At 36.7% G+C, this 26489-nt stretch overlaps 1 protein-coding gene across 3 annotated transcripts in view; it reads right to left on the reverse strand.

Annotated features, from left to right (window-relative positions):
• The window catches only part of LOC146550755 (metabotropic glutamate receptor 4-like), a 200378-nt gene that overhangs the window by 60356 nt on the left and 113533 nt on the right, over positions 1-26489 (reverse strand). For all 3 annotated transcript variants that reach the window (XM_085261072.1, XM_085261071.1, XM_085261073.1), the window contains one exon: positions 7892-8108. In XM_085261072.1, coding sequence (XP_085117198.1) covers positions 7892-8108 — 217 coding nt within the window. The remainder of the gene's footprint in view (positions 1-7891; positions 8109-26489) is intronic.

Consider the following 26489-nt stretch of genomic DNA (forward strand, 5'->3'; position numbering starts at 1 on the left):
GTGAAAGTTTGAGATATTCTGCAATGCAGGGTTGGCAATTCTCTGTGACATGATAGAGATAAAGCACATTATGCAAATACAAGATCAGTGGCAAAGTCTTGACAATCGTTCTCTCTCTGCGCACCTGCAGCTAAAACCCTTCATTGATTTTCAGTCTGAGGAATCAAGTTCCAGGTGGTTGAAAGTAACATAAAGCATCCTTTGAAAATGTAGTTGTGACAGCTGTAAAGGCATGAAATCATTTGCAAAGTGGTGCAAAGTGCTAATCAAACAAGGTAATGAACAGTGGAAAATAGGGAAGTGCTAAGTAGACAGAACAGCATAACAATGTAACTAAATTAAAATTGTCAAAAGCATTTGGAAATCCATCAAAATGTTACAGTATGAGTTTAATGAAATTAGATAACTTCATTTCTATATCTGTTCAACATGATTTATGTATGAATCCTGAAATCTAAATGTAGCCTTTGAATGGTTCTGTGGCCTCTAGTCTTGTTGCCTTTGGCCATTTAGTGCTGATAAGGTAGTTTAAATAATTTCAATAGGTGAACAGTGCTGGGGTTTCAAGTATAATACCAAGGACATGGGTGGATGTACAGTTTACGAGAAAAATCCCCTAACGTTTTCTTTTACCCTCGGAAGCCCAATATGGCACTCATCAGAACTTAACAAGGCCTGAAGTGGAAGGAGCAGCTGTCTAAGTCCTCTTAAGGATTTCCTGTGTTTGACATGTTAAACCGGGGGTGCAGGAATATGTTCCTCCCTTGCGTCTTTTCTTCCTTCCGGTCTTCTGACTTCCTTTCTTCCACACATTGTATAATTGGAATAGTACACTTTATAATGCAAAGCTATAAATTTACATAATGCTGTCATCTGTTTTTCTGAATTGATTACCTGTTCTAGTAATTCTTACTATCACAGCAAAACAAAGCTGTATTAATAAGAATCAATTCATTAAACAGACTATAGTATTCTGTCTTTGTCATAGTGATAGCTTAATTATAGCCATAGTATCATAAAATCATAAGGTGAATTTACATAAGTAAGTAATAGCCTGTGTTTATTGAAACATTTTCAATATTATTGAAAAACTCTTCTGACAATATTTTTCTCACGGCTTTTCAGGTTAATGAGTATTCAAATCACTCCTCTTGACATTTCCCTCATGACAAAGGGTGCAGTACGCAACTCTCATTTCTAACATTTGCATAATCCCCCTGTCATCCTGCGCTGTGCTATATTTGCTGCCCTTTTCCTCTGCTTCTACTGTCATTTGCAAGGAAATCTGATTAATTACAATTTTATACTATCCATTCAATTAATTGCAGATTGCAATGTCAGTGTCCAAATTTAGGAAAAGTAAAGCCCCCGCCATATGGGGGGCAGGGGGAAGAAACGTTGTCATACTGACATTTAAGGTTTCGTCTTGTAGGCTTGCTTCAGATGAAAAACAAAATAATCACCTTTCATTTCAAATACTGGGACCGTCTGATTCCATAATACTCACTAAACTTGATTATATAAAGGATGCAATAAATAGGTATACAATATCCACTGAAAGAAAATGGCACTTCTTTTCACAAGGTGAGAATAAACTGACACAGAGTGCACCTTCCATTACTATAGAAGACCTGCGCTCTCTAATAAGGACACTAGAGGAATAGCAGCTTTTCGGACAGAATCACAAACACAACAAAATCTTGTGAAGGACCAAAGACTTGTGCATCAAGGACGGTCTTGCATTTCAATGGTGTCTATAACAAGGCACCGTACTTTTATCCCTCTTTTCTTTTAATCATTTTCCATAATGACACTCCAGCCTTAATCCCAAGAGGCAGTTTGAGACAAAGGATATGCCCAAATGAAAACAGCTTTTGGAAAACAGCTCTGTGTCTGAAATGATGGAAGTTTTCAGTCACAGTCCAGCAACAGCAGATGAAATGGTTGCCTGACATGCTGTCATTTGACAAACTGTCCTGATGATGACACTGTTTATCATGCCCAAACAGGGGCTGACATAGTTATGAGGCTCATGCAAACAGGTCCTGCATGTGACATTTGAATAGTCTAGCGTTAATATTTTATGCCTGAATCTTTCTTCTGCTGTGTCTCCTTACAGTGAAAATAAAGTAGTGAAAAAAACAAAAGCTTTCTTCTTCTTTTATTATATTATTTGTCATTTCAGAATATAATGTATTTCAGCATGACTAAACAAATTCCTGAGTGGCCTTACTTTGCAGAAACTGTGAGTTACTTTGTTCAAAATTAAACTTTGAGATTTTAACCAAACGTGGTCTAAAATTTGCTCTTCATAACTTTTAAAGAAGTGGCATGGTTACATGAAGGGAAGTAGCCTGTTTGAAGCTGCTTAGGAACTATTTCCCCTAGTGCAGTTAATCTAGGAAGAGTAATATGTGTTGGTTGGTAAACAACAAATATTTCAACAGCTACTGGGTGGATTAGCACAAATCCACTGTCATCATTGGAGTGAAACCCACTCACGCTGGCAATCTCCATACTTAACATTTATTATTATATTTTGGTTGATACTTGTAGGAATATCTTGACAACTATTTTAGTGAGTGTGCAATGAAATTTTTATTAGATATTTATGTCGTCTGTGTATGAATCCCAATAATTTTGGTCATGATCTCACTTCTCATTTCTTTGGACTGGCATCAATTTAGTCAGGGGCATAATTTCCAGGGGGGTTAGGGGGTAATCAGACCCAACCAATATAACACCCCCCCACCCCCCCACCCCCCAAATAAAATTATGAATTATCTTGCATAAATAAGCAGTTGTTTTTCTTTACTCATTTCAGGTATTACCAGATTTATTTACGCCGATTTACAAATTATAAATTATATTATAATTATATTATATCGCCGATGTATTTAGTTGATTACCAGATTGCCTAGCATAAATAGTATTGACAACACTGTATAGTGGTTTATTTATGTAATGGGTTTTAATTTTTATTCTAAGAAGCATGAAATAATCACAGAATGGCTAGCATAGCTGAAGCTTGATAAAGTCAACATATTTCGTGTGCTCAATCAGAAATTGCATTACTGTAACTAACAAAGTTTCACATCAATGTAACACAAAACAAAATAAGGAGTAATTCACAAGTCCCAACATGTTTTTAGCATCTACAATTCTTACCTATGAAAAATAGAAGTCATGGCCTTTAATAATACTATTTCTCATTCAATGCAATTGTAATAGAGGTCTTTAACTTTCTATTGATTACTTTCACAATTATACATGAATCATCCCAAAGAATCTTACAGTGAAATTACCTGGACCCCAGAAAGGATATAGAAATACTCATGATGTTTGAATGATAGAACAGTAAATGTACCTCTCTTTTAGAGGTTGTATTACCAAAGTGAGAGAAGGATTTGCAAATGTGTTATGTGGTTATTAAAAATTGACTTCATGATGCCTTTTTGAAGAAGAAAAAATGTTGGAAGTAGTAGATGCTGAAAGGAGAGCTGATATGTATGCAATATGGTTTTGACTGCGTAGATGATCTGTATGCACTAGATGCAATAAATGCAAACTACTGGAAAAGCTACTGGAAATGACTTTTTTAACACAGTAAAAACAAACAAACATAGGTCTGTGAAGGTTCTCAGTCATCCAGGTCATCGTAGTCAAAGGAGCTTTGACCATTAGCATTAGCAGCTGTGTATATTCTATAATCTTCACTTTGATTTCAGACTTCTGGGCCATCTGGAAAGGATTGGTCTTCTTGTATATTAGCGTCATTAGGCATGTAGTAAACAATCGCATGCATTTACCTGTATTGCCCTGCATTGGCAGAGTGTTATTCTTTGATTTGTTGCGACAGAAGCAGAACTCTAAAGAGGCTGTTAAAACTGAATATAGGAGACTCCTACTTGATGAAGAAAGTCTAGATATTTCATGTGAAACTGAACAGTCAGTTTGAAGTTCGTTGTGAAATTGAATTTTGTTCGATTCAGTTGTAAATTTTGCCTAGTAATACTAAAACGATGCTGTCATTTGAAGCTGTTTTTAAGGCACCTTTTAGAATTTGGCCTTTATTTTGTTAGTGGCATAGTGACAGGAAATGAGGGAGGTAGACCAGCAGGATAACACACAGCAAATGACCCCAGGGAGATATTTGATCAGTGGTTACATCAATAAAGGGATATGCACACATGTGGTATATACCCTAACCGCTCTGCTATTGGAACCACAAGAAGCATTTCAACCCATCTCAACTCAGTTCTCATCTTACTGTACAAAGAAGGCCAAGGTTAGGTGAAATGCATGCCCATTCTTGAGGATCTCTTAGTTGTGCTCACCCGCTTGTAGTTCATGCTTGCTTTCACAGAAACAGTAAAGGTTATTTCCTTTCTGATAAGTCCAGCCAGTCTGATCAAATGCTGTGTGAAATCAGTTTAATTCAGTTTCCTCTTGAAAGTTCAGTGAGCTTGGATCAATGATACCAGATTATTTCACAGTAGGACCTTGTGTTATCAAACATCTAACACAACACTTTAGCACCTGTGCCGCTGCTTCCAGCTCTACCAAATCATCCAACACACACGCGCGCACACACACACACACAAGTAATCCCAGGACTTACACTCCTTTGAATACCAAACAGCAATGCATTCGTTCACTTCTATTTTGCTTGGAAGCAAACAAAGATACAGTAAAGCTCTGCAGATATATAAATGGCCGGACTACTTTTTGTCGCATTATGGTGGCACTTTTTACAGTTGTCCTCCAGCTAGTCTTAAACAGAATCATAAAACAGCAGGGTACTGCTAGAAAAATTATAAATATCCATTTATGAGGCTGAAACTTGCTCAGGACTCAGTAGAGATATAACTGTCTGAACCACACCACAGAAACATCTGGAGCGTGTTGACAAGAGGACCTTAACATCATACAGCTTGAGGGTCAACACAACTGCCTGATTCTCATCAACATCATAATTAGCAATATTCTCAATGAAAAAGTAGTACTGGGCATAAGTTTCAATTCTACTCAGATTTTATGTATGAAACCTGATGGTTTTGTTGTTTTAACAGAATAAACAACTAATTCTAGTAATTGAAGTTTTATGAATCCAGTGATTGTGTAAGCCTAATAAAAAAATATTTTCATTTTTATTCAATAGGACTACACTTTATTTTTAACCTCCTTCAGCATGGAAAATGTTAGAGAAAAAAGCTGATTTTCTCCACACAAAACAGCACAGCAAAGGGCCACGATGACATTAGGCAGGGGAGACTGTTGCTCAGTATGGCCTTTGGCTGTTTAATGAGACAGAACATTTGGCCAGTTGTGATCTGGCTGTTTTATTATGTGAGCAGACAACTGCAGAACCCATTTAGCAACCAAATACCTGTGGATTTGATTTTGACAGAGCTGTCTGCTTCTCCTCTGTCTGTCTCGCTCACATAATCACTCAAAGACCTGAACTGGACCAAAGGATTGGATTCAACAATTCTTTAAAAGCAGACATGTAAAAGTTTTGCCGCAGTCCAATTTAAAGCATATAGATGGGCTGACTTGACAGGACTTTTCATACATATATATATATATATATATATATATATATATATATATATGTATACGTGTGTGTGTGTGTGTGTGTGTGTGAGTATAATATATGCATATATATGTGTATATGTGACGTCAAAGTACACAAGACTAGGAATCAAAGAATTCACATTTATATAAGAATAAACGCTTCTTTTTTTAAACACAAGTGGTACTGTAGATCTACATCAGTGCATATACATGGATATATAGAACAATGATAGTTGAACGCAACTTGAATATAACCAACTTGGAACAGGTTAGTTAATCTTTAGGCCTAAAAAAAATGTTGATATAATAGCATTTTACCAGTTCAGGTAATGTCTGTTCACAAATTATCAGTTGTTATCAGTTATTACAGTTGTTTAAAACAATCATTGCTCTAGACTATTGTCTGTTCCACTGTGATAGCCTGTCTTCTATCATTGTAGTGTATTTGATAAATGAGCCAGTTGTCTCAGTGTTTGAACTGTTTTTACGACAAAGAGTGATTGAGAGCAATTCTACCGATGAAAGTTAAAAGATATAGATTGAAATCTGAAGCAGCAGAATGACAGTTCTGATAGGCTGTTAGCTGATAAACCTGTCTGTTCCCTCTGAGAAACAGAATGCTTGCCCATACCATGTGGTTCAGGTTCCAGCTGAAGTACCAATATTCCTAAAAGACTTGTTAATGTGCTTCGGGAATGATGCAAAACAAGATTACACTTGAGCACTGAAGATGTGGCAACAGTGGAAATGGATTCCTCAAGACAGTGCAAAGTAGCCTCAAGACTGTTTATATTGTTTTTCATATGACAGCTGTTAATAAAAAGTGTTTCAGTTAAACCAAGATGGTGTAAAAAAAAAAAAAAAAACCCCAAAAAATAAGATTTCAGAAGGCTATCATTTTGATTATGTAGATTAATATAGATCATGGATTACTTAAGATTCTTTCAGTATATTATCAAGTATATGTTAGTATATTCAAAATTTCATTTCACATGACATAAATTACAGGTTTTATTCATTATGTTTCATATCATAAACTCAGAATCCCAAAGATTTATAAAATAGGTTTTTCTAATATAGGAAAAACCTATTTTAAGTTAACACATTGAAGCTAATCATTTACACCAGCTTGTGCTCAACATATTATCATGTGCAAGAACATTTCTCTGAGATTCGTTTTCCATTCATTTAGAGCATGATTCCACTCTTGGCATGACTTCAGAACTCATTGCCTCTTTTTATGTGTAGTCTGGGATTTTAAAAGATGTAATATGTTTTTTTAAGCTGATACAGTGTATGTGCAAGGTCAGTATTAAGTAGTATTAAACACATAATTTAAAGTATGTGGGGAAAAAACATTATTTTCCAAAAAAGAAGAGGAAAAGTTTAAATCTCCCTGTGGGGCTTTGATTCCCCCTTTGTGTGGACTGTTCAAAGAGGTAGCTGAGCCGGACACACAGGGGGCTCTGCTGTCGGTGCCTTTCCAGGAAGACTGATGATAGGCAGCAGCTTGAATCTGGCAGAAACTGAATGGACGCAGTGGCACAGAGAGTACTGGACATGTCTGTAGTGATTACATTCTGCTACAGAAGAAGTTCAGGGGTCAGGCTGACTGTGTACCGGCAGCTTGCTGCACCAAACTGACTGTATTCCCAGCACTGTGCAGTGCTATCTCCTTATGATGCCTCAGGCTAGCTCTGCAGGTTCACTGCCACTCTGTTGAGCCTTCTCAGAATTTGATAATCAAAATTAATTCCCTCAGTGCTCTGACTGCACACCTGTGTAGCTCATATTATTCCATGGAGATAACAGTTGCAAACGCAGATTTCACTGAAATGGTTCAAATTTACAGCATTAGCCATTAGCCATCTCTGCTTAAGATAATCAGCTAGTTAGTGGTAAAGCCAGAACAAGAAAATTGAAGCCAGACTCTTGATCCTGTCTGAGAACTATTTTCAGATCATTTTGACAGCAATTAATTCAGTTTAAGAAATCGAAATAACCAGTTCAAACCTCACCCTGTTTTATGAACATCTCTCAATAGCACGCAACACAAAGAATAATGCAACAGCAACAAAACCAGCTTCTGTGTGAAAATGATCATGTTTAAAGTCAATCTTTAAAGTCAGCAGTTTTTTAAAAAGTTTTAAATATCATACTGTTTACAATTTCAGACTTCAGAGGCTGAATTTCTTTCTCACTCAAACGGAAACACTTTTGGTGGTTGACAAAATGAGATTCAAAAACGAGAACCACTTTAACATAATTTTAAATACCTGGGGATGCTTGTGGAAATGTTTGAAGAAGGACTTACCGTCCTCTCGGGACTTCTGAATAAATGCATCAACCCCGCTTTCTCCATAGTTTCCCTCTGAAGCGACAGTAGAGACATAGTTCCAGTTCATAGCTTTGACAATGTCCACCATCGCCTGTGCCTGGTATGTGTCTGGAGGCACCACACGGGAAAAGAAGTCGTAGCGGGTGTTGTCACTCAGCTCTGGAGCTGTAGAAGCGTAGCTCACCTGAGGGATCTGCGAGAGAGGAAGAGAAGATCAAGAAATGTGATGGTTATGCATGATGAAATATATAAATAATATACTTTGTGCAAATTAATTATATATACAGCAAAAAGGTTCCACACAGTTTTGTGTACAAAAAAACAAACTGCTGAATAATATGACACCTAACAGCTGCTGATATCTCTCATGTACTCATTGTAGATTATTCTCCCTTGGCAGTTCGCACACTGTTGCTTTAAATAGTCCTGATGATCACAGGCTTAGCTACAATACTTTCTGAAAATTATTTTCCACACCAGTCAAGCAACACTAATCTCTTCATGACTTCACAGCAAGATTTATTTTGGTGTTGAAAAACATATAAGCACAAAAGCAAAGGTGTTGTCTCCAGAGCTGAAATAATACCCCATGTTCTTGTCAGTTTCCATAAAGATATTATTGTTTCTTAGTAATGATTACCATATTGTTTCCTAGTATAGTTTACAAGTAGAAAACGAGGTGTGGGTGTAGCTCAGTAGAGGGAAGATAATCAAAAGGAAGTCAAGTTCATTATTGTGATGGAAACAGCTTTGGTTTATCTTGAGATAGTTATTAAAAGAAATGATTATGTTCTTTAATAAATATCCTTTAAAACATCCAGGACACATAATAAGAGCTTATACTGGCAAGTGCAATTTTCAGAGTCTCTACATGCGTCTCTTCCGAAATGTATCTTTGTTCTTAGTTGCACTACACAAGTGTTTTTGCCGCCTCTAGCAGAAAACTCTTCGTCTCAACTTTTGCTTGCTCAAGTTATTTCAGATTTGTGGCTGTCATAGCTTGTGTGATCTTCTTATAGGATCTGTGCTGCACAGTTTGAAAGTTAACTGACCAGATTTTATGGCATTCAGTAATGTGGGTCCATTTCAAATATGGACACTCTTTTAATGTTGCTCCATTTTTCCCTCATTGTGATCGAATCGGCTTGTAGATGCAAAAAGCATCATTACATTTGCTGAAGGCCAAAACAGTGTTTAATTACATTTTCCTACATCCAGTGCCAAAGTAGAGCGCATGTCCTAAGGTCAGCTCTGCCTATTTAAGTAGTCGTAATACAGGAAGTATTTTACATAAAAACCCCACACAAAATGTCAAGATAATAAAATAATACACAACCAAAAGATCCTAATGTTGACAAATCAATGCGATATTGCATAATTTTATAATTATAATAAGTGAATACATTTCTATTGTAATAAAGATTAACTGCAAAAAACATTCATTTTCAGTGACAAGTTAGGAGGTAAAAATATCTGAATTTGACTGACACCTGAATAAAATGTCATTCTTTCCAAATACTGTTTGAATGCTATGCTGGGGTGCCATGGGACCTCAGCGTAGCTCTGGGGAGTCTAACAAATCATGACACTCTTGAGCATTCCTAATGACATGAAAGGATGCACAGATGGAGGGATAACCTGACACCAACCACTTAAAACCATGTAATATTTAAGAACATAAATTAGTTACTGCTTTAACTTAATGATAAGATAGCTTTTTAAAAAATTGTTTATGTTAAGAAGTAGGACTATAGGTGGATAGTTATGTTCTGATGCGCTTGTGTTCTGACAGTGCTACATGAAAGTAAACGTTACCAGCTGAAAGTCCTGTTTTACCAATATTTGCTCCACAAACTGGAGTAAGACTGCTGTGGGAGTCATACTGTCCCTTCCTCTCTCCCTTACTTCCCACAGCTGAGGCCTTTGATGTGGTCAGCTGCAGCGTTGCACTGATTCTGCTTCCACTGTGCGCCCTGCTTGTAGCTGCAGCCTGTGCTAGGAGTACAGCTGTTCAATCTGTGCCCGTGACCTACAGCTCCTTGCAACTCATTTTACTCCACAATGACTTTACTTTTGTTCGTTTGTTTTTTGTTGGTAAAACTGGAACGAGAGGTGCCTTAAATCTGTACTTAAGACTGTATTCTGTGCAGACCTGGCTTTAGGAAGTGAATTGTGATGCAGCAAGCGAGCCACTCAATACAGCCTTGTTAAGTTGATTTTCTTCAAAGAGGAGAACATGCAGAAAAGGGAAGTCTGTGTTGGTTTATAATGGACTGTCTGTGTGTGTTGCATGTTATCACACTGTGTCTTGTCTTCAGAGCATTTCTATGTCACTTGTCTTGTGTCAAGTTAGTATTGCTTGTAGAAACTGCCCTGCCTCACAAGCTCTGATCACTGAATAAATGTTAGAGACTAACATGTGACTTACATGTGTTTCTGCCCTGTTGTAGTATTTGGCTATTGAGTCTGCACCCTGCAGACTGGCAGCACTTTGTTGCTGTAACATAAGCAGGTCAGTGTACTTTTAACCACTAAGTCTGTTCTCTTCTCTTTTTTTCCACCTTTGTTTCTCTCTCCCTCTTGGAAAAATTAATCGTGTGAATCATATTTTTTTTGTCTCTCACTCTTTTGACGTCATGAGACGACAGGCGAGATTCAGCAGGATGAAAGTTAAGTGTTGTACAAAGGTGTTTGGAAGGTGTTAATTATGCCTTGTTTGAGATTATTTTAGTGCTCTAACATACAGCGAAAATGAGCTTTTTAGCCATTCACACCCCAAATTTGCTCCCCGAGTCATGTGTCAGAGTGATAGATGTTATATCTTAATAATTTTCCTAGTACAGTATGTCCTTCCAGAATAAAATATGAGGTGATAACACATGTATCATACTGCCTCTGGCATCTGCCTTATAGTATCCTGTCTCTTTTAAGCTCGTTTTCCAGATGTTTCATTTAAAACTCAGATTGCATCTAATCAACCATCTCCTGCTGACATTTATGGCCGTACCTGCTATTTATGCTTATGCTGTTACTGTATTTTCCAACTGATGTTCAGTCTTCTTAGAAGAAGCTGACATAAAAAGCTAATTTTCTAAAGATAAAATGCCAATTTTGAAGCTAATTTGCTGAACTGAGGAAGTCTTATAGCAGAAAACAATAACATATATGGATCTTATGAATAGTATATGAAAATTGGATTTCAAAGAAGGTCTTTTAATTTTGCTGTTCCCATGTATTGCAGTGCTGTTGTGACATGTCCAGACTCATATCTGCCAAATAAGTGTGAGGTGCTGTGAAGCTACGGTGTTGTATTTTTCACCTGAGGGATTTTCACTCCTGTAACAATCACACAATTTCAGCGTTCTGTCAAGATTCAGGAGAGGCAGAGCTTGTCGTGTTTGTCTTGCCAAGATTTCTTGCTCACTGGACTACAGCGATGGTCCTGAACAGTGTGCTCCCTCTAATAGAACAGAGTCGCTTCTTAGCATCCGCTGAAGAAATTAAATTCTTCGGCACAGGTGCCGCCTGATGTACCTCCAGTGAATCAAAGATACCGGGAGAAAAAATACAAACGTGATGTGTGGCGCTTTGATGGGGGTTTTGACATAAGAAAGGGGTTTGCTCTGAGCAGATGAATTCAGCATGGATTACTACACTCGTAAACACATTCAGTGATAAAGATCTTAGTAGGTTGTTTAAAAATGACTTGGTTCTAGTAATGCTGTGTACACTTACCATCTGTTCAGGCTGAGATGAAAGCGGCTGAACTTGCTGTCCTCTCAGATGAGCTTTTTGTGATTCAGTCAGTATAGAGAATGCCAGTACATTATTCCCTCCTCTCCAAGTTTATAGAGCTCTTTTAATCAGCACCTACCCTACCCCACCACTATCCATTTAATGTCTAATGGGCTTAGGAAATATGTTTAATTGCTGTGATGTGAGTCTCAAGAAGATATTTGATGCAGATTTAATGTTCAAATCACTTGCTTTAAATAACTGTGCCTTTTTAAAAATTCAATGAGCTCATTTGGCACTGCATCAATGCAGGAGTAATGATGCTCATTAGAACTGTACAGAAATATTATACATCTACAGTGTTTGCTGGGGAAGAAAAATCAAAAGCTTTAGTCGGGCTTTGGAAATGTTTCTGCAAATACTTCCTATGAAAATGTAAAAGGAGTATATTTTTTATCTATGAAAGCAGAAAAAAGGTTTCAGTTCACAGGAAGAGTCCATATTTAGGATTGGTGTTACTGTGTACGAGGTGTTGATGTATTATTAAAATGTATTTTCACTAAGCGAAGAAAACAAGAAGCGAAAAATAAGATAAAAACAATGGTTCCAGATACATTTGCAGGTTTAACTACTAAGTTCAACTAAAAACATCCGTCGTCTAATTAACTTGTCACCAGAATCCTATGAACAGTTTATGTTTACTTAAAAGGTGCAATAGATATTAATTAAATGAACACTTATATTCATGATATAATATGCAAGATTTAATGATGACTTATTTTTCCAAAACTAAATACATTTTTTCACTATAAAACATGACAAAAAAGGTGATAAACCTTATGTAAGCATGCTTGGTTCATTAGCTAATGGACACAAATCCCTTAGAGCTTGTGTCAGAAAGAGCAATAAGTATGTAAAATGCATGTATGTACATGTTTATGTATGCACTGTGTTGACCTCTTATGAACAAGGGAGTGGCTGAAACTAGCTTCGTAATCAAAACCAAGGCAATTCTTATAAACTAGCAAAACATGTACTGATTAAAATAAGAAAATAAAGGACACTAATTGAGAACAAATATATTTGATGTGTGGGAATTATGACTGGAATTTAGAGTATATATTGATGTAATTCATGTCTACCTAGAAAATTAGTCTAAAATATATTATTATGGCATAAAACTTTTTATGTAATTCTCAGACAAGTCTTCAGCTATCTAGCTAGATAGCTACAGCTGATATAATCTGATTTTCATTTTAGGCCTCGGTCACACAGGCCATGAGACCCTTTGGAAAAACTATGGCCAACCAATCAGTGTATTCCCTAACTAGAGAATGACTGGTTGCTCGGTGAAATTGGTCATAAATTTTTGTACCAAAAACCTCCTTCTGATTGCTTTGGTTGGAGGCAGATTGGTGTGATCACCTGTAATTTACATGGAAGGCGCAGTGACACTTGAAAAAGGGAAATGCAAACCAGAGAGGGAGAACATTTCCCTCTCGAAGTAATGGTCGTATTTCAAAAGGCACAGCTTTTATTTTAAAGTTTCTAGTTTCCATATTCCAGCTATTCCCTAAATTGTGCTGTTGTCTCTAATTTGCAAAACACTTTTGACTCTACCTGCATATAAAGAGTTTTGTAAATGTAGTTACTGTGTTGTTTCACAGATGCTCTTGAGAGACATAGCACCTTTAGGCATACAGCTGTAGTCTTCAATTAAAAAATAGCTGAACATAAAACTGGATGTCATCCAAGGTGAAGCATCCAGTCAGTAAATCCTGTCATAGTAGATTTCCATTCTTAGCCAATGGTATGTTAAGCAGTAGTGTCATGCTTAGTGACAGATATTGCTGTGCTAATGACATTTATATGCTTTCTAATATTCAGTTACTTTTCTTATCATTAAGACACCTTTCCTGCCAGGGGAAAAAAACGTTATCTATAAAGCTTGGCTTGACCCTGTGAATAACTACTGGACGAATCTGCTGAGTCATAAAGCCCGCTGAGATCTTTCCACCCATTGTTACTGAGATCAATATAGTGAGTATAAAGAGAACAATGCAAGCTCCACATAGATGCTTGTGCCCAGGATCAAAATCAGATCCGATACTACAGGTGCTTAATCACTTCTACTCTTTATAGTTTGCCAAGTATTTTTCTCAACAACATATAAGCGGACTCTGTATTGCCTTTTACTAACTCAATTTTACATAGAATCTTAACAATGAGGGTAATTATCTGAAGAAATTTTGTAACCCTTCACCCTCGGCAACAGTATTTCCCCCAGATTAACTGCTTTGGTTTCAGTAGGAGTGGAGAGAAACTAGAGAAAAATCCCCACTGTCTGTTTTGCTTTATTTTGATATGGATCAGTTTAGTCAGTCTGCAGTTTCGTATCAAAGTGGTCAGAGCAAACATGAATGTTGTTTTTGTGTGTGTTTGTATTTGTCTTGCATGGGTCTGATGTAAATGAGGTAAATGCTGATGTGAAACTATCTGTCTACCCATCCATCATTTACTTGGATAAAAGATATAAAAACACTATCTTTTAAAAATAAATTTTAAAAATTGGGTTTTTTGTGTGTTTCTGTCATAAAAAAATGAATACACAGGAAAAAAATGTGTTATGCAATAATAATAAAAAAAGTCCTGCTTAAAAGAAACTTTAATTGGATTTAGAGCAGCTAGAATGTTAAAGAAAAAATGGCACTGGCAAGTCCAATCAGCAGCAAGGTAATTAAAGCCATTGTCAACTAACACCTGCAAGATTAGCTTGCTAGCATCTCAGTATTTGTAATTTTAATATACTCTAAAATCCTTATAGATTCAGACCACTGAAAATCTCAAGATAGACAGAAACTGTCAGACATTTCTATCCAGTAGGGCACTCATTGCTCTCAGGAGATGGAAGCAAAAACAGACATTAAGAGCTGTGTAAGAATACTTTGGCACTGCTCCTAGCTTCAGTTCACAGGAAGAGTCCATTGATAACTCACATTGCTTTATATAAAACGTTCTGATTTTTTGTCTTAAAGTTTGAATGAAGCCGTCTCACCTGCTGCTAACCTTACATTGATTTATACAACACCACCCGTGTTGTTATATACTAGGCTCAAATAGTATAATGTATATTGTTTCCGTATGATAAGGTGCTTTATGTGAATTACATGGGTGAATACTGATAATACTGAGATTGAAGTTATGAGTATTTCATATTCAACATATATATTTTATGACGAAACGTGCTGCCCACGTAAAACCTGTAAGCAATGAGCCAATCTTAGTTTAAATAATGTGGAAACACAAAATAATGTGTCTTGATGCATGCTCAGTCATCCAGGTAAGGAAATCCCAAAAAGTTGATTCTGTTCATCTCGACATAACGTTTTCAGTGGGAGAAGTAACAGCACATTTGCATAATGACTGAAACTAGCACCACTGACAAATAATGGGCTGTGAGCTCAGTTTCATGATTGTTAATAAATACATTGTAATGACGATTGATCAACAACCTGATCAATGACAATTGACAATTTTGTCGATGCTCAGTGAAAAAAATACTTACGAGCCGCTGAAACAAGATTGTCTGAGGCAGTTAGAACAAGACAATGCTATTGACTGGACCTCATACTACAGGTCATATCCAGGGGAAGCTACGCCAAGTCTGTATGGTTCACCAAAGATACATAAACAGCGTGTACCTTAAAGATCAATTGTTTGTATGATCAACTTGGTCATCTATAACATTTCAACGTTTCTGGCTTTGATGGTAGGCAGCTCTGAACACCACATCCAGAACACTTTTTTTGAGAAGGTGAAAAATGTCATGATGCAGGCAGATGAAACAATGGTCTCATATGATGTTACATGTTACTTGCTGAATAAATGAGCTCCTTAGCCAGTCTTTGATGATGGCTCCAGAACCTTCAGAAGTAACTTGCTTCCCTTCCTTGGTTCAATGATCAGTTACTTTTTTCAGTTACTACCCATAATTTGTGGCTATAGGTGAGGATAGGAATATAGATTTGCCAGTAAATCGCTAACTTTACTTGCGTGCTCAGCCATGAGTTCACCACAACAGAACCGCACAGCACCTGCATCACTGTAGATGCTGCACTAATCCATCTGTCAATCTCCCATTCCACTCTCATGAACACTACTTAAACCCATCAACTTGAGGCAGCAACTCATCTGCGATCTGAAGTGGGCAACTGCCTTTTCTGACTGAAAACCATGCCCTTGGATTTGGAAGCATCAATTCTCATCCCAGCCACTCCACACTTGGCTGCAAAACTCTCGAGTGCAAGGTGGAGGTCATTACTCTTTGAAGCCACCTGGACCACATGAAAATCAAAGGTTTGATCATCAGACCATCAAACTGGACGCCCTCTATCATTTCTCCTAGAAATTATGACCACAAACTTATGAGCTGAATCTGTGACAGCTAATCAATATTTAATCATGCTGAATTTAAGGAAGTTGTTTTAAAGAAAATTACATTTAAATAAAACATCAGACAAGTACGGAAGTAATTCCTGCATATGTTAGTGTAGAATACTTCCACTGCCTTTATAACATCCTGGGCTATCACTAATTTTTCCATGCTGTCGCTGATAGCCAAGAAATGTAGGAACTGGTTCGTAGGTTAATTTTTGAGAATTAGAGTTGCCAGTATTTTATGTTAAGGAGCCAAACCTTACAGCATAAATCTTTCCAATTTTTGCCAGGTTAGTTGTTTCCTGCAGAACCCAAAGGTAATTAAAAATAACACTGGGCTGCTCCACAGTGCAAGGTTGCATAAAGTTGTTATGGGGAAACAGCTTTTGAAAATAGTAGAGTGGAGCAATATGGGGGGCTTCTATATACCTGAATACTTTATGGAGATCAACAAAATTTAGAATTTTTTAATTTTTAGTTTAATAGATTAATTGCAAGACACTTTCTAAGCTCGACTTTATTTTGCACCATAACTAGCAACAGTGTCACTAATTGGTTTGCATTTTAGAACCAAACATTTCTTTCTATTTTAGTGTTCCAGGACCTGATTTACAGGTTTTGCAGTGGTGAAAGCCCTGGATCTGACATGATATACAAACCAGTCTACACAACTCGTTTTGTCATTGTTCGTTTATTCAATTCGAAACTCACATGCACACATGCAAGCACCCACTCACTCGTGCATGTGCGTACACACACACACGTACAAACACGCTTGGGTGTAAAACCCATAGATGCACAAACACACCAAACCCAGTGCAAAACAGTAGCCAGAGGCTATTTCTGCATTGTTACAGTTTGCATAAATCTTTGTATCTCTGAAAAAAAAAATAGAGCAGGCAGGCAATACTAGATAAGAGTGTATTTCCCATTCTTGCAGAGGTGGGCCGTTCCACTCCATTTGCAGCCTTTTGTCAAAATAGGTAGCTAATTTTTCATACTTTGCCTTAGCAAAAACAATACGAAAAATCTTGCAGCCAAATTAAATATTTGATGGGCCTCACTTGTTGTTTACTCCCTGTTTCGAAAGGCACTCTGTGTTCCTACACATGGCTTTTGTTCTATTTGTTAAGCAGTGGCAATCATTAATTTGAGCAGTGGCAACTGTGATTAATTATCTCATTACAAATTGAATTATTACTTGCGTTAAACATGCAAATGAGCTCAACTAAAGGTTGAGCATGTTGTGAGATTTGAACTAAATGACATTTGTGATTAATGACTCATTGCATAAACAACAATGCACTTGTTTACCACAAAAATTGAAGGAAGTTGTATAAAGTGCAAATAATGCTCAGGTTTTGACTAATCTTCCCCTGGGTTATAATGAATTAGCATGATAACCCCAGCATTAACAACCACATAAAAAAGATGAATGTGTGATCAAAATACCTAACTGATGCTTCATCAAGTATTGCCTAGCTATGAAAAGCCAGAGTATTTTATGAGAGCTCTGGAAGATGTAGAACAGATGTTAAAAATTGTAATATTATGAAACGTCTGGGTGTCTTCACAGTTAGCACAATGGATATCCCTTTTGTATTCAGCAATCCTGAACTGGTGCTCTCCTCTGTCTCCTCTTCTAAGGCAACTAATACATACTGCATTGGTGCAGAAGACATCAGTGAAGTGAAAAAGGGATATTCTTAGCAGTGCCTTGGGATAGAAATGGATTTAATATCTCTGGGAAGGTTCACAATAAGTCTTGCACGTCACATCGTATTCAGTTTATTCACTGATCTCGCTCAATCTCAAAAGTGTCTTAAAGACCATGAGGTCAGTGGTGTACAGGCCTGCAGTGTATTGTGATGCCTGTTGTTTCTGCATTAAAAAAAATATCATTATTGGACAGCTCTACTCAATATTTACTGCAATGCTTCACACCAGTGATGGAGCCACACCAGGGAGAGAGCCAATAACTGTTTGTTTTGTTTGTTTTTGGGTTTTTTTGGGGGGGGGGGGGCGGTCCCTCTGGGCCAGTTCACAACTTCTTTGTATAATTATATGCCCAATTCATTCTTCTGCATCACTGAATCATGACCTAAACGGATTTCAGCCCAAGACACTTCATTAAAGCTTTTGTATTCAGAACTCTTGTTGGCAGCAGCCATAAAAATTATCAGGAGGCACAAATGTGACAGACACCAGTGTTAGCAGTAAAACTGGTGATAACGGACTAAGAAGATGGAGCTAACTAAAAATAATGAGTTCATAATAAATCTAGTTTTCCTGAGAGGAAACCATAACCTGAAGGGAAATATCATGTTTAAAATAAATGTGATTCATTTACAGTATTTCATTTCAATGCGGTTTATTTGACCAATTCTTTTTCCTGATAACCATGAAATGTATGTTTTATTACATTCCTTTATAAGAAAGGAAGACTAAATGAGAAAAAAAAAAAATAAAGAACAGTAACTTGAAAAATTAGCTGCCATTTTTTAAGTATTATGATCAATCAGAAAAAGTCACCAAAAAAAAGCTAGTTTGATTGTTCATTGTAATGAATATGTAACTTCTGTATATACTTTTTTCAGTTTTCTAAAGAAAATAAAAAACCTGCACTGTATGTATGTTGTCAGTTCCATGGCTTTGGTTCTAGATGGAAAGAACTCATGATACATAATAGACAAGAAAACCAAGGCTATTATCATTTTTTCCTAGCATTGCTCTGTGCTCTGTGGCACTTTTGGTCTGTCACTTTGGTCTAGATTAAATCTCTGGATTTGCAATGTATTGCTATTCATTTTTGCAGACATTCATAGAGGAACTGCCATAAATTATAGTATTTAATATTTATGTTCAACTATAGAATTTATATTTTTTGCAATGCCATATTAGCATTTCATTAGCATTTACCTTAAAGTATTTTTTGCCAACATGGCTGTAGAAATAAAATATATGCAAATTAGTACCACATTATGGATGTGTAATGCATTCACTTGACAAATAAACTCAGAGAAATCTTTTCATTTAACAAAAATCTGAATTAATGAGATAATTATCAGGGAAACTAAGAGAAAACGTCCCCCTGCTCAGTGTCAATACAACTTTCTTTTGGCTTACTTTTAAAACAGTGAGAGATACAGGCATCTCTGTCTCTTGATTTCTTTTTTTTTTTTTCTTTTTTTTTCTACATGCATCATCATATATCCTGAAACCCTCCTGGTTCCAATGATCAAGGAATATCCTGTAACACCGGGAGACAAACATTACCATCTGTATAAGTTAAAGATGCCGGTATCTCTCAGTGCATCTCCCTAATGTACATTAATTGTGGGGCCATTATTGCTCATGAAATTAGACTTTCAAGTCAACAGAGCATCTTTGGGGATTATAACTTATGTCATTAATTCAGAAAAACAGAGCAACATTTTTGCAATTAAAGAAACTCCTATGCAGTTATCTCATCTCACAATTATCTCAAAACAAATAATTTGAAGACCAAAATTTAACAGCTTTTTGTAGAAACTATGATTTCTGTTTATTATTTAAGATGTAAATTATGTTATGATGGCCTATGTGCATCTCAATCTAAAGCCATTGGGAATTCAATCAAGCATTCCCTGAGGGTGCACTACTGGAAGACACTCCCAAAATTATCTCATCAGCTCCATTTACAGAGGGTACTTCCCAAATCTTTCACCACTGCTCTCATTCCCTTCCCTCTAGTTATTCTGCTTCAAGAATCAAGCTGTGTGAGAAGTAGTGAAACAGAATGGAAAACTGAGCGAGACTAGATGTACTTATCAGCTTTAGCATGAAAGATAAAAAATCAATTAATTATGACTGCTTCTAAGGGTTTTTAATGTGATTATTTATTTATTATTGTTCAGTACTGATATATTAAGGTAATTTTGCTTTATTTTCAGGCTAGTCGGTCTGATTTAGATTATCCAATTTAAGTATAATCACACACTTGTAAATGCATTCTAAAGTTCTTCATAACCATCTTCCTCATCATATTGATAAGGAGTGTCTCCCAGTAGTGCACCCTCAGGGAATGCTCTTAAACAACAAAGTACAACAAGGTATCTGAGCAGGTATTACTCATATGTACATGCAAGCAATATTAAAATTTCATACAAATAGTACAAATACAGTAGATTTGGGACTATTTGCAAATTTAAGCTCCATCTTGACACTTCCCAGCTGGCCAATTACTGAGTTTCACGTTCCTTGCTAATGGTCAGAAAATATGAATACTGAAATGGTCTTTCTCTGCAAGCATATTCTGTTTATTCAGCATGCTTTAGTCAGCCAAATTTATCACCCTTGAAACTGGGTAAACATGTAATAAAATGTGTCAGTGAAGCATTTCCATTGAGGAATAAGGAATCTAGTGGGGATAAAAGGGCTTATTTCAGAAGGAGGACTAGAGATGAATAGAGGTCAGAGAGACCGCTGGTGCCCAGTTGTTTTGCTCTCAAAGTCAAAATAAAAAGCCAAGCAAAATTGAAGCCAGTGTGTAACATAAAGAGTTGTCCCGAGTGAACAAGGTAAACAAGCGGTGTTGATGTGAAGAGCAGAAATTGGAGCTCGCTTCTATCAAACAGCAAGCCAACCTAGCAAAGTTCAAGCATCTCTAAGTAAAACAGTATCAGGCAGGGAAATTAAAAGCCCAGTGGAACACCTGCGAAAATTGAGGGGGAAAAAAGAAGAAGATAGGAGATAGGGCGCTGACTTAATTATTCCCATCAGCGGAAAACCAGCACGGAAGTGACATATTAGATATTTCTGTCATTTCTTGCTTACTAGTAGAGACCATGACAGAGAGTACTAAGGTTGAGTGTGACAGATGAGGTGAAGCAATGCACTCTCTTTCATGTGCTGATATCTGAAAAGGTTGATTACTACATGCCTTATGGTGCCATGTGTAGATCTGAAAGAGAGCAAAGAACACAGTTTTGATCTAATTTCATCCCATTAATATGTAAAAACTTACTAGTTGACAACTTCTTGCTCCTTTAACCTTTAAGTGTGCTTGTTTTGCACTCTGGTAACCCTTAACGTTGGTAATTAAGGAGTTTGTTCAAGAGAAGCTATTTATTCCTGCCTACTGCACTGAATAAGTGTACATTTCTGGACAGTATAGCCCCATTCATAATTTTGGTTTAGCCCCCAAATAATTTTACACTGCTGTTTATTGTAGGGTCTTTACCTGACAATATGAAGTGCTTTGAGGTAACTGAAAAGAGAGAATTTGTATTCATTGAATGTAATCCTATGACAAATTGTTTTTTTTTTTTTATCTTTTCTTGAATACATGTATGTTTAAGAAACAGCCCAGAACCAGAGCACAAGGCTTTGTAACAGCGTAATGGCTAATATATATTTATAAAGTTATGAAAATTTTAAATAGCTTTTAATTAATATCAAAACACATGAAATGGGTGTGTAAAGTTGATCCGAGCAGAGGCCAGGAGGCAGAAGGGAAGGTGGGTAATGTTTTCTGCTCCTCTGATTGGTGAATGTTAGCCAAGTTCATTTTAAGGATGATTAAAAGCATCGTCACTTTTGAATAAAAGACTTTTTAGTCAAGTCAGACTTCCTTTTCTTGCTGTGCTACTGGGATGTGATATTTCTAATTAAAATTACTACTGCCAGTGCAATTACAACTACTAGTACAACTAGTTATATTAGTAAGGCTGGCAATTCTGTTATTTATACTGCAATTGCTGTCACTCTGGACATTGCTCCAGGGTAACATCTATTACACTGTAATTACACATCTTTTAAAACAAGCACAGGTAAGGCAAGGCAAGGCAAGTTTATTTGTATAGCACAATTCAACAACAAGGTGATTCAAAGTGCTTGATCAAGTACAAGAAGTTTCTTCCTAGGCATTAAGAAAACAAGTCACCAGGTATACTTGGGTTGCCTAACTGAGTAGCCTGTATGTGGGAAACTCTAATAGCAACTGTACATGCATTACTGATAGTACATGCATTACTGATAAACTCTCAAAATCTCAAAGTCAAAGTGTTCAAGGACAGAACAGTTTGTTGTTTTTATTGTGTGTTCATTAGTTCACTTTGTACTTTTGACACTGATATTTATGCTTGCTAAGAGACATTATGTATGGCATGATTACCCAATATTACAGTCCTCTTTGTGTGAAAACAGACAAATGTGCATCTTCTACGTCCTCTATTTACAATGCAAAGAAAACCAAAACCTATCCATACAGTCAATTTCTGTCTCTAACTCACAGGATATTAGTATTAGTAATAGTCAGTGTGCTTCAGTCAGTATAATTTGATATCATTATCTACTTCTATACCTTTTTACTCTTCTTGGTATAAGGCCACAGTCTTTAAGCACTATTTCGTATGAGATGATGCAAATTTTTTACAGCTCGTGTTTGCAAGCTACCTGGTCCCTTGTGTTTCAATCCCAACAACTAAACCCTAAACTATGACCCTATATTATTGCTTGGGATTTCTTATTAATATTACATTGAGCTGCTTGATACTCTTGGGCACTGCCCTTTATTGCATTTTACTCCATTTTTTAAACTCTAGTAACTTAGAGTTCGATTTTTATAGGATTTTTGGTGTACTTTTACCTTTGGTAAATCAACCTTTTCGTTTACATATATTCCTATGTGTCTATTATATATGTTCTCTATAAGAAACAAAAATACATTGCAGTCCATGACTCATAGTGAGAGTAAGAACTGAGCTCTGTGGGGTTCTAACAATAATTAATCAACTATGGAAAAGAGTATTAGTAATGCATAATCATTTAACAATACGGAAATGAAACCTTTTCTCTGTGTTTTAGTGTTTCTATTCAAGAGCTGGCTGATCAATACTGAATAAATCAACACTGAATTTAGTCTAACTCCCAGCAGTTTTCAACAAAGAAGCCTTGTGTTATAGACCAACAGATGCAGTTAATTCATGCAACCAAAATATTTTTAGTGTATTATGTTCAATTTTGCTTTCAACACTAACAAAACATTTCCTTTACCTCAGATGTGACTCATTGTGTTTGCTGTCAAATTTAGTGTATCAGCAGGCTGAGAGTATCAGGGATTACTGCTGTTTTATGGTGAAATATTTTTGTGCTCTTCAGACACTCCATAGCATGCAAATATCAACAAATGATATATCTTTATACAGATGAACTGTTCACACCTCTGAGGCTTTTCAATTCAGGAGAAATGCCTTAGCTCAGCAAAAGCCAGCTGAGATATGGCTGTAAATAAGAAAGTGATGCAGAAACTGGGAGGATGGATAAGTGCTGATGGGCAAGCACAACTGTCTTCTTACAAGACAGTTCATTAAACACCTTTCACGGCCACCGTGGCGCTGTGCCTGAAATACAAAGTGCAATATGAGCGTATTCAGGTCAAGGGGTCAGTGCTGTAAAAGTTTCAATGCTGAGACAGGAGCAGGGAGTAAATAGTCACGGACAGCGTGTCCTAAAGTCATCAGAGAAACAGTACTGACCACTTTATCTCCACTCCAGAGATCTGGCACTCTTGAAACAAAGCGCAGTAATGAAGACAGATATTAATGGAGTATTAACAATGTGGAGTGGCAACACTAAGTAGATTGTCTGTGGGAGGTAATGCACGACAGTGAGCTATTCCCCCAAGATAAGGTAGCTTTGCCCTATTTTTCAGAGCTGTCAGATTTAAAATGCTATGAGTGTGAACAATGTTGAGTGTAATTAAATTTTGTCTGAAACTGAAACATAAGAGAAAAATAAAAGGGTCATCTGTCTCATGTGCTTCTTAAATTTGTCAGGACACTGTAATTAAACGACCTCTTTCTAATGAGAATCCATGCGGCTATAATTTCTAATGTAGCAAATGTAGCCATAAAGATAAGCAGCCAGCAAGTTTTGATGGACTTTTTGTGGGGCATACCACTGACAGAGAGGCAAATTAATGACCTCCCTGGAGAGTAGGATTGGTGTATGGGGAGGCTTATAAATAGAGCAGTGGTATGATGGAAAGTCTCTGTGATATATCTGTGTGACTGACTGATTCTAGATGACCTAACATGAGTGGAAAAAGAGATTTTAGGCTGAAGCAGGTGTGTATTGTCTCAGACCTGTTTAAGCCAGGCACACATTTAACAACTGCGAGGAGGCTGTAAGTGCAAATGATAACTGATATCTCTAGTTGGGCTCAGTCAGTGTTTACAGTCATGTAGGTTGTAAAAGCTAGTAACTGTAAGGTGTTGTCATAAAAATTCAAAGAGAAAAGTTTAATATTTGCATTGCCAGCAATTGATGTTGTTACTGTTGCCCAGGAGACAGTAAACTGATGGAAGCTGGAAAAGTAAACAAACAAAGCGTATACACAGGAATAGTGAGGGGGGGAAGAAGTATTGCACTATTACACTGGATAACTGAAAATAAATAATGATGTTGAGATGCTCTATGGAGCTGTACAGAAGAATGATGCTTATCACAGCAATTCCATTTTCTGTCCTCCTGTGTACATTTTGGTCATGTTATGGACGAACAGGTGTAATCAAAAAGTTCTGGGAATGGGCCTATAAAAGTGATAAACCTGACCTGATTAAAATTTGGCTGATCTACTTTTCGAGATCTTCTTCTCTTTATCTTTATCTTCATCTTCTCATGGACTTCTGGACCACATTCAGTGTGGCTGCTATATTTAATTCACACTCTAATCCCACTGCCTGGCAGTCGCCCTATGTCTGAAACAAGACATTTTAGCCCCTTCGTCTTCTCTTTAACATAGTTGTATTGTGATTGGCTGTCCCACCTGTCTTCCGTTTGTCTTCAAACAGAAGGCAGGTGGATGGGGCGTCTGTGCTCAAAGCCAGAGCTTTGTGCCTGAGATGATTATATCATAGACACAAGCAAAGTGAATCGGCCCACTCCTAAAGTGCAGTGGACTGATTCAGTTATTAGGCTTGGGCTCATCTCTTAGGGCCACTGGAGACTTGGTTTTTTTTAGTTTTTTTTAAGAATCCCGTGTCACATCTTTAAATGTTTTAACTCAGACATGAAGTATGTGCCTACTTTTAGTTTGCTAAAAAACAACAACAAAAACAACCTTAATTTAAATTGCTGTTAATCTCAAAGTTTTAGAGATGACAAAGAGAGAGTTGATAACATGGGTACATCTGTGTTTATTTTCAAATGTGAAAAGTCTACATAGTCTCTATAAGAGAGCTGTTGAGTGTGAAAAGCACTCATATTTCTTGCCTGGCTTGTCTATTTGCAGTGAGCTCACCAGCCTCATCACACAGATGAATCACACTGCTGGTAGGACGGCACAGATGTATTTGTTTCTGTCTGATCAGTTGTTATTTGAGTATAAACTACATGTTTGAATGTGAAGATTTATAAGCAGTTGAATTCAGATAGCCAGATCTACTCTATTGTGAAGTTCCAAAAATCTTTAATGAAGTGCTTTTCATTAAAAATAAGAACACTCGACACTCCTCTTTAGCACTTGACTTGAATCCCAAAAGTCTAAAACAATCTAGCCAAGCAACCTAAGCCTCGACGGAGGCACAATTCTTGTGATGAATCAATATATTTAAAGATGGAGGACAGCAACAAGGTGAGTGCCAGTTATTAGGAACAAGAAATAAAAGTCTCCTTAAGTACCTCTGTATGCAACACCACTAAAGTGGTCCCTGAAGAAAGTTTATTTCATCAACTATTCTCTGCCTTATTTGACAGCTCGAGAGAGTTTTACTAATTGTCTTAATCATTAATATGTATATGTAGCTCACTAATTCATGGTTTGCATTCATTAGATAGAAACAACATCACCGCGTATAATTTGATTTGTGCTTTATAAAAATGACAGGTGAACAAGTTTTGGCTTCTTGGTTCTGGATCTGTTTTGGTTGCACAAAATGTACCGTCTTTAGTACACTGATGGTAATATAAAAGTATTCAAGTCAAGGTTTTTACTGGTAGAAAGACAAATTTGAATAAGCACCTTTGAAAATGTTCTTTCTTTTTCTCTTGTTTCATTGAATAAATGTTTTTTAATAGATAATTGTTCACGAAAAAAACTCTCCTATTAGCGCTGCTAGTCTGTACTTGTTCAAAGTGCAACGGCGCAATGGAAATTAGTCATGTCAAAGCAAGTGTTGGTGATAGATATGAAATAGGTGTTGCTTATTTCATTTCTAGGTGTCATATGAGTGAAATGGTATTGGCTTTCTGGTTATTTCTGTCATTAGTTGCACCCAAAAAAGGTTTCAGATTGTTCTCTGGCAACAATATTCCTCTTTATCCAACATGCAAAAAACAAAGGAGCACAATAATGATAGTTTTTGTGCTGAGAGTATAATATATGGAATTTTTAAAAAAAAAACTTCTCTAATTAAATCTT

Source organism: Mchenga conophoros, linkage group LG20 (genome assembly GCF_057382185.1).
Source record: "Mchenga conophoros isolate Kocher_MC1m ecotype Shallow Benthic linkage group LG20, M_conophoros_male_GT1.1, whole genome shotgun sequence".
Lineage (NCBI taxonomy): Eukaryota > Metazoa > Chordata > Actinopteri > Cichliformes > Cichlidae > Mchenga > Mchenga conophoros.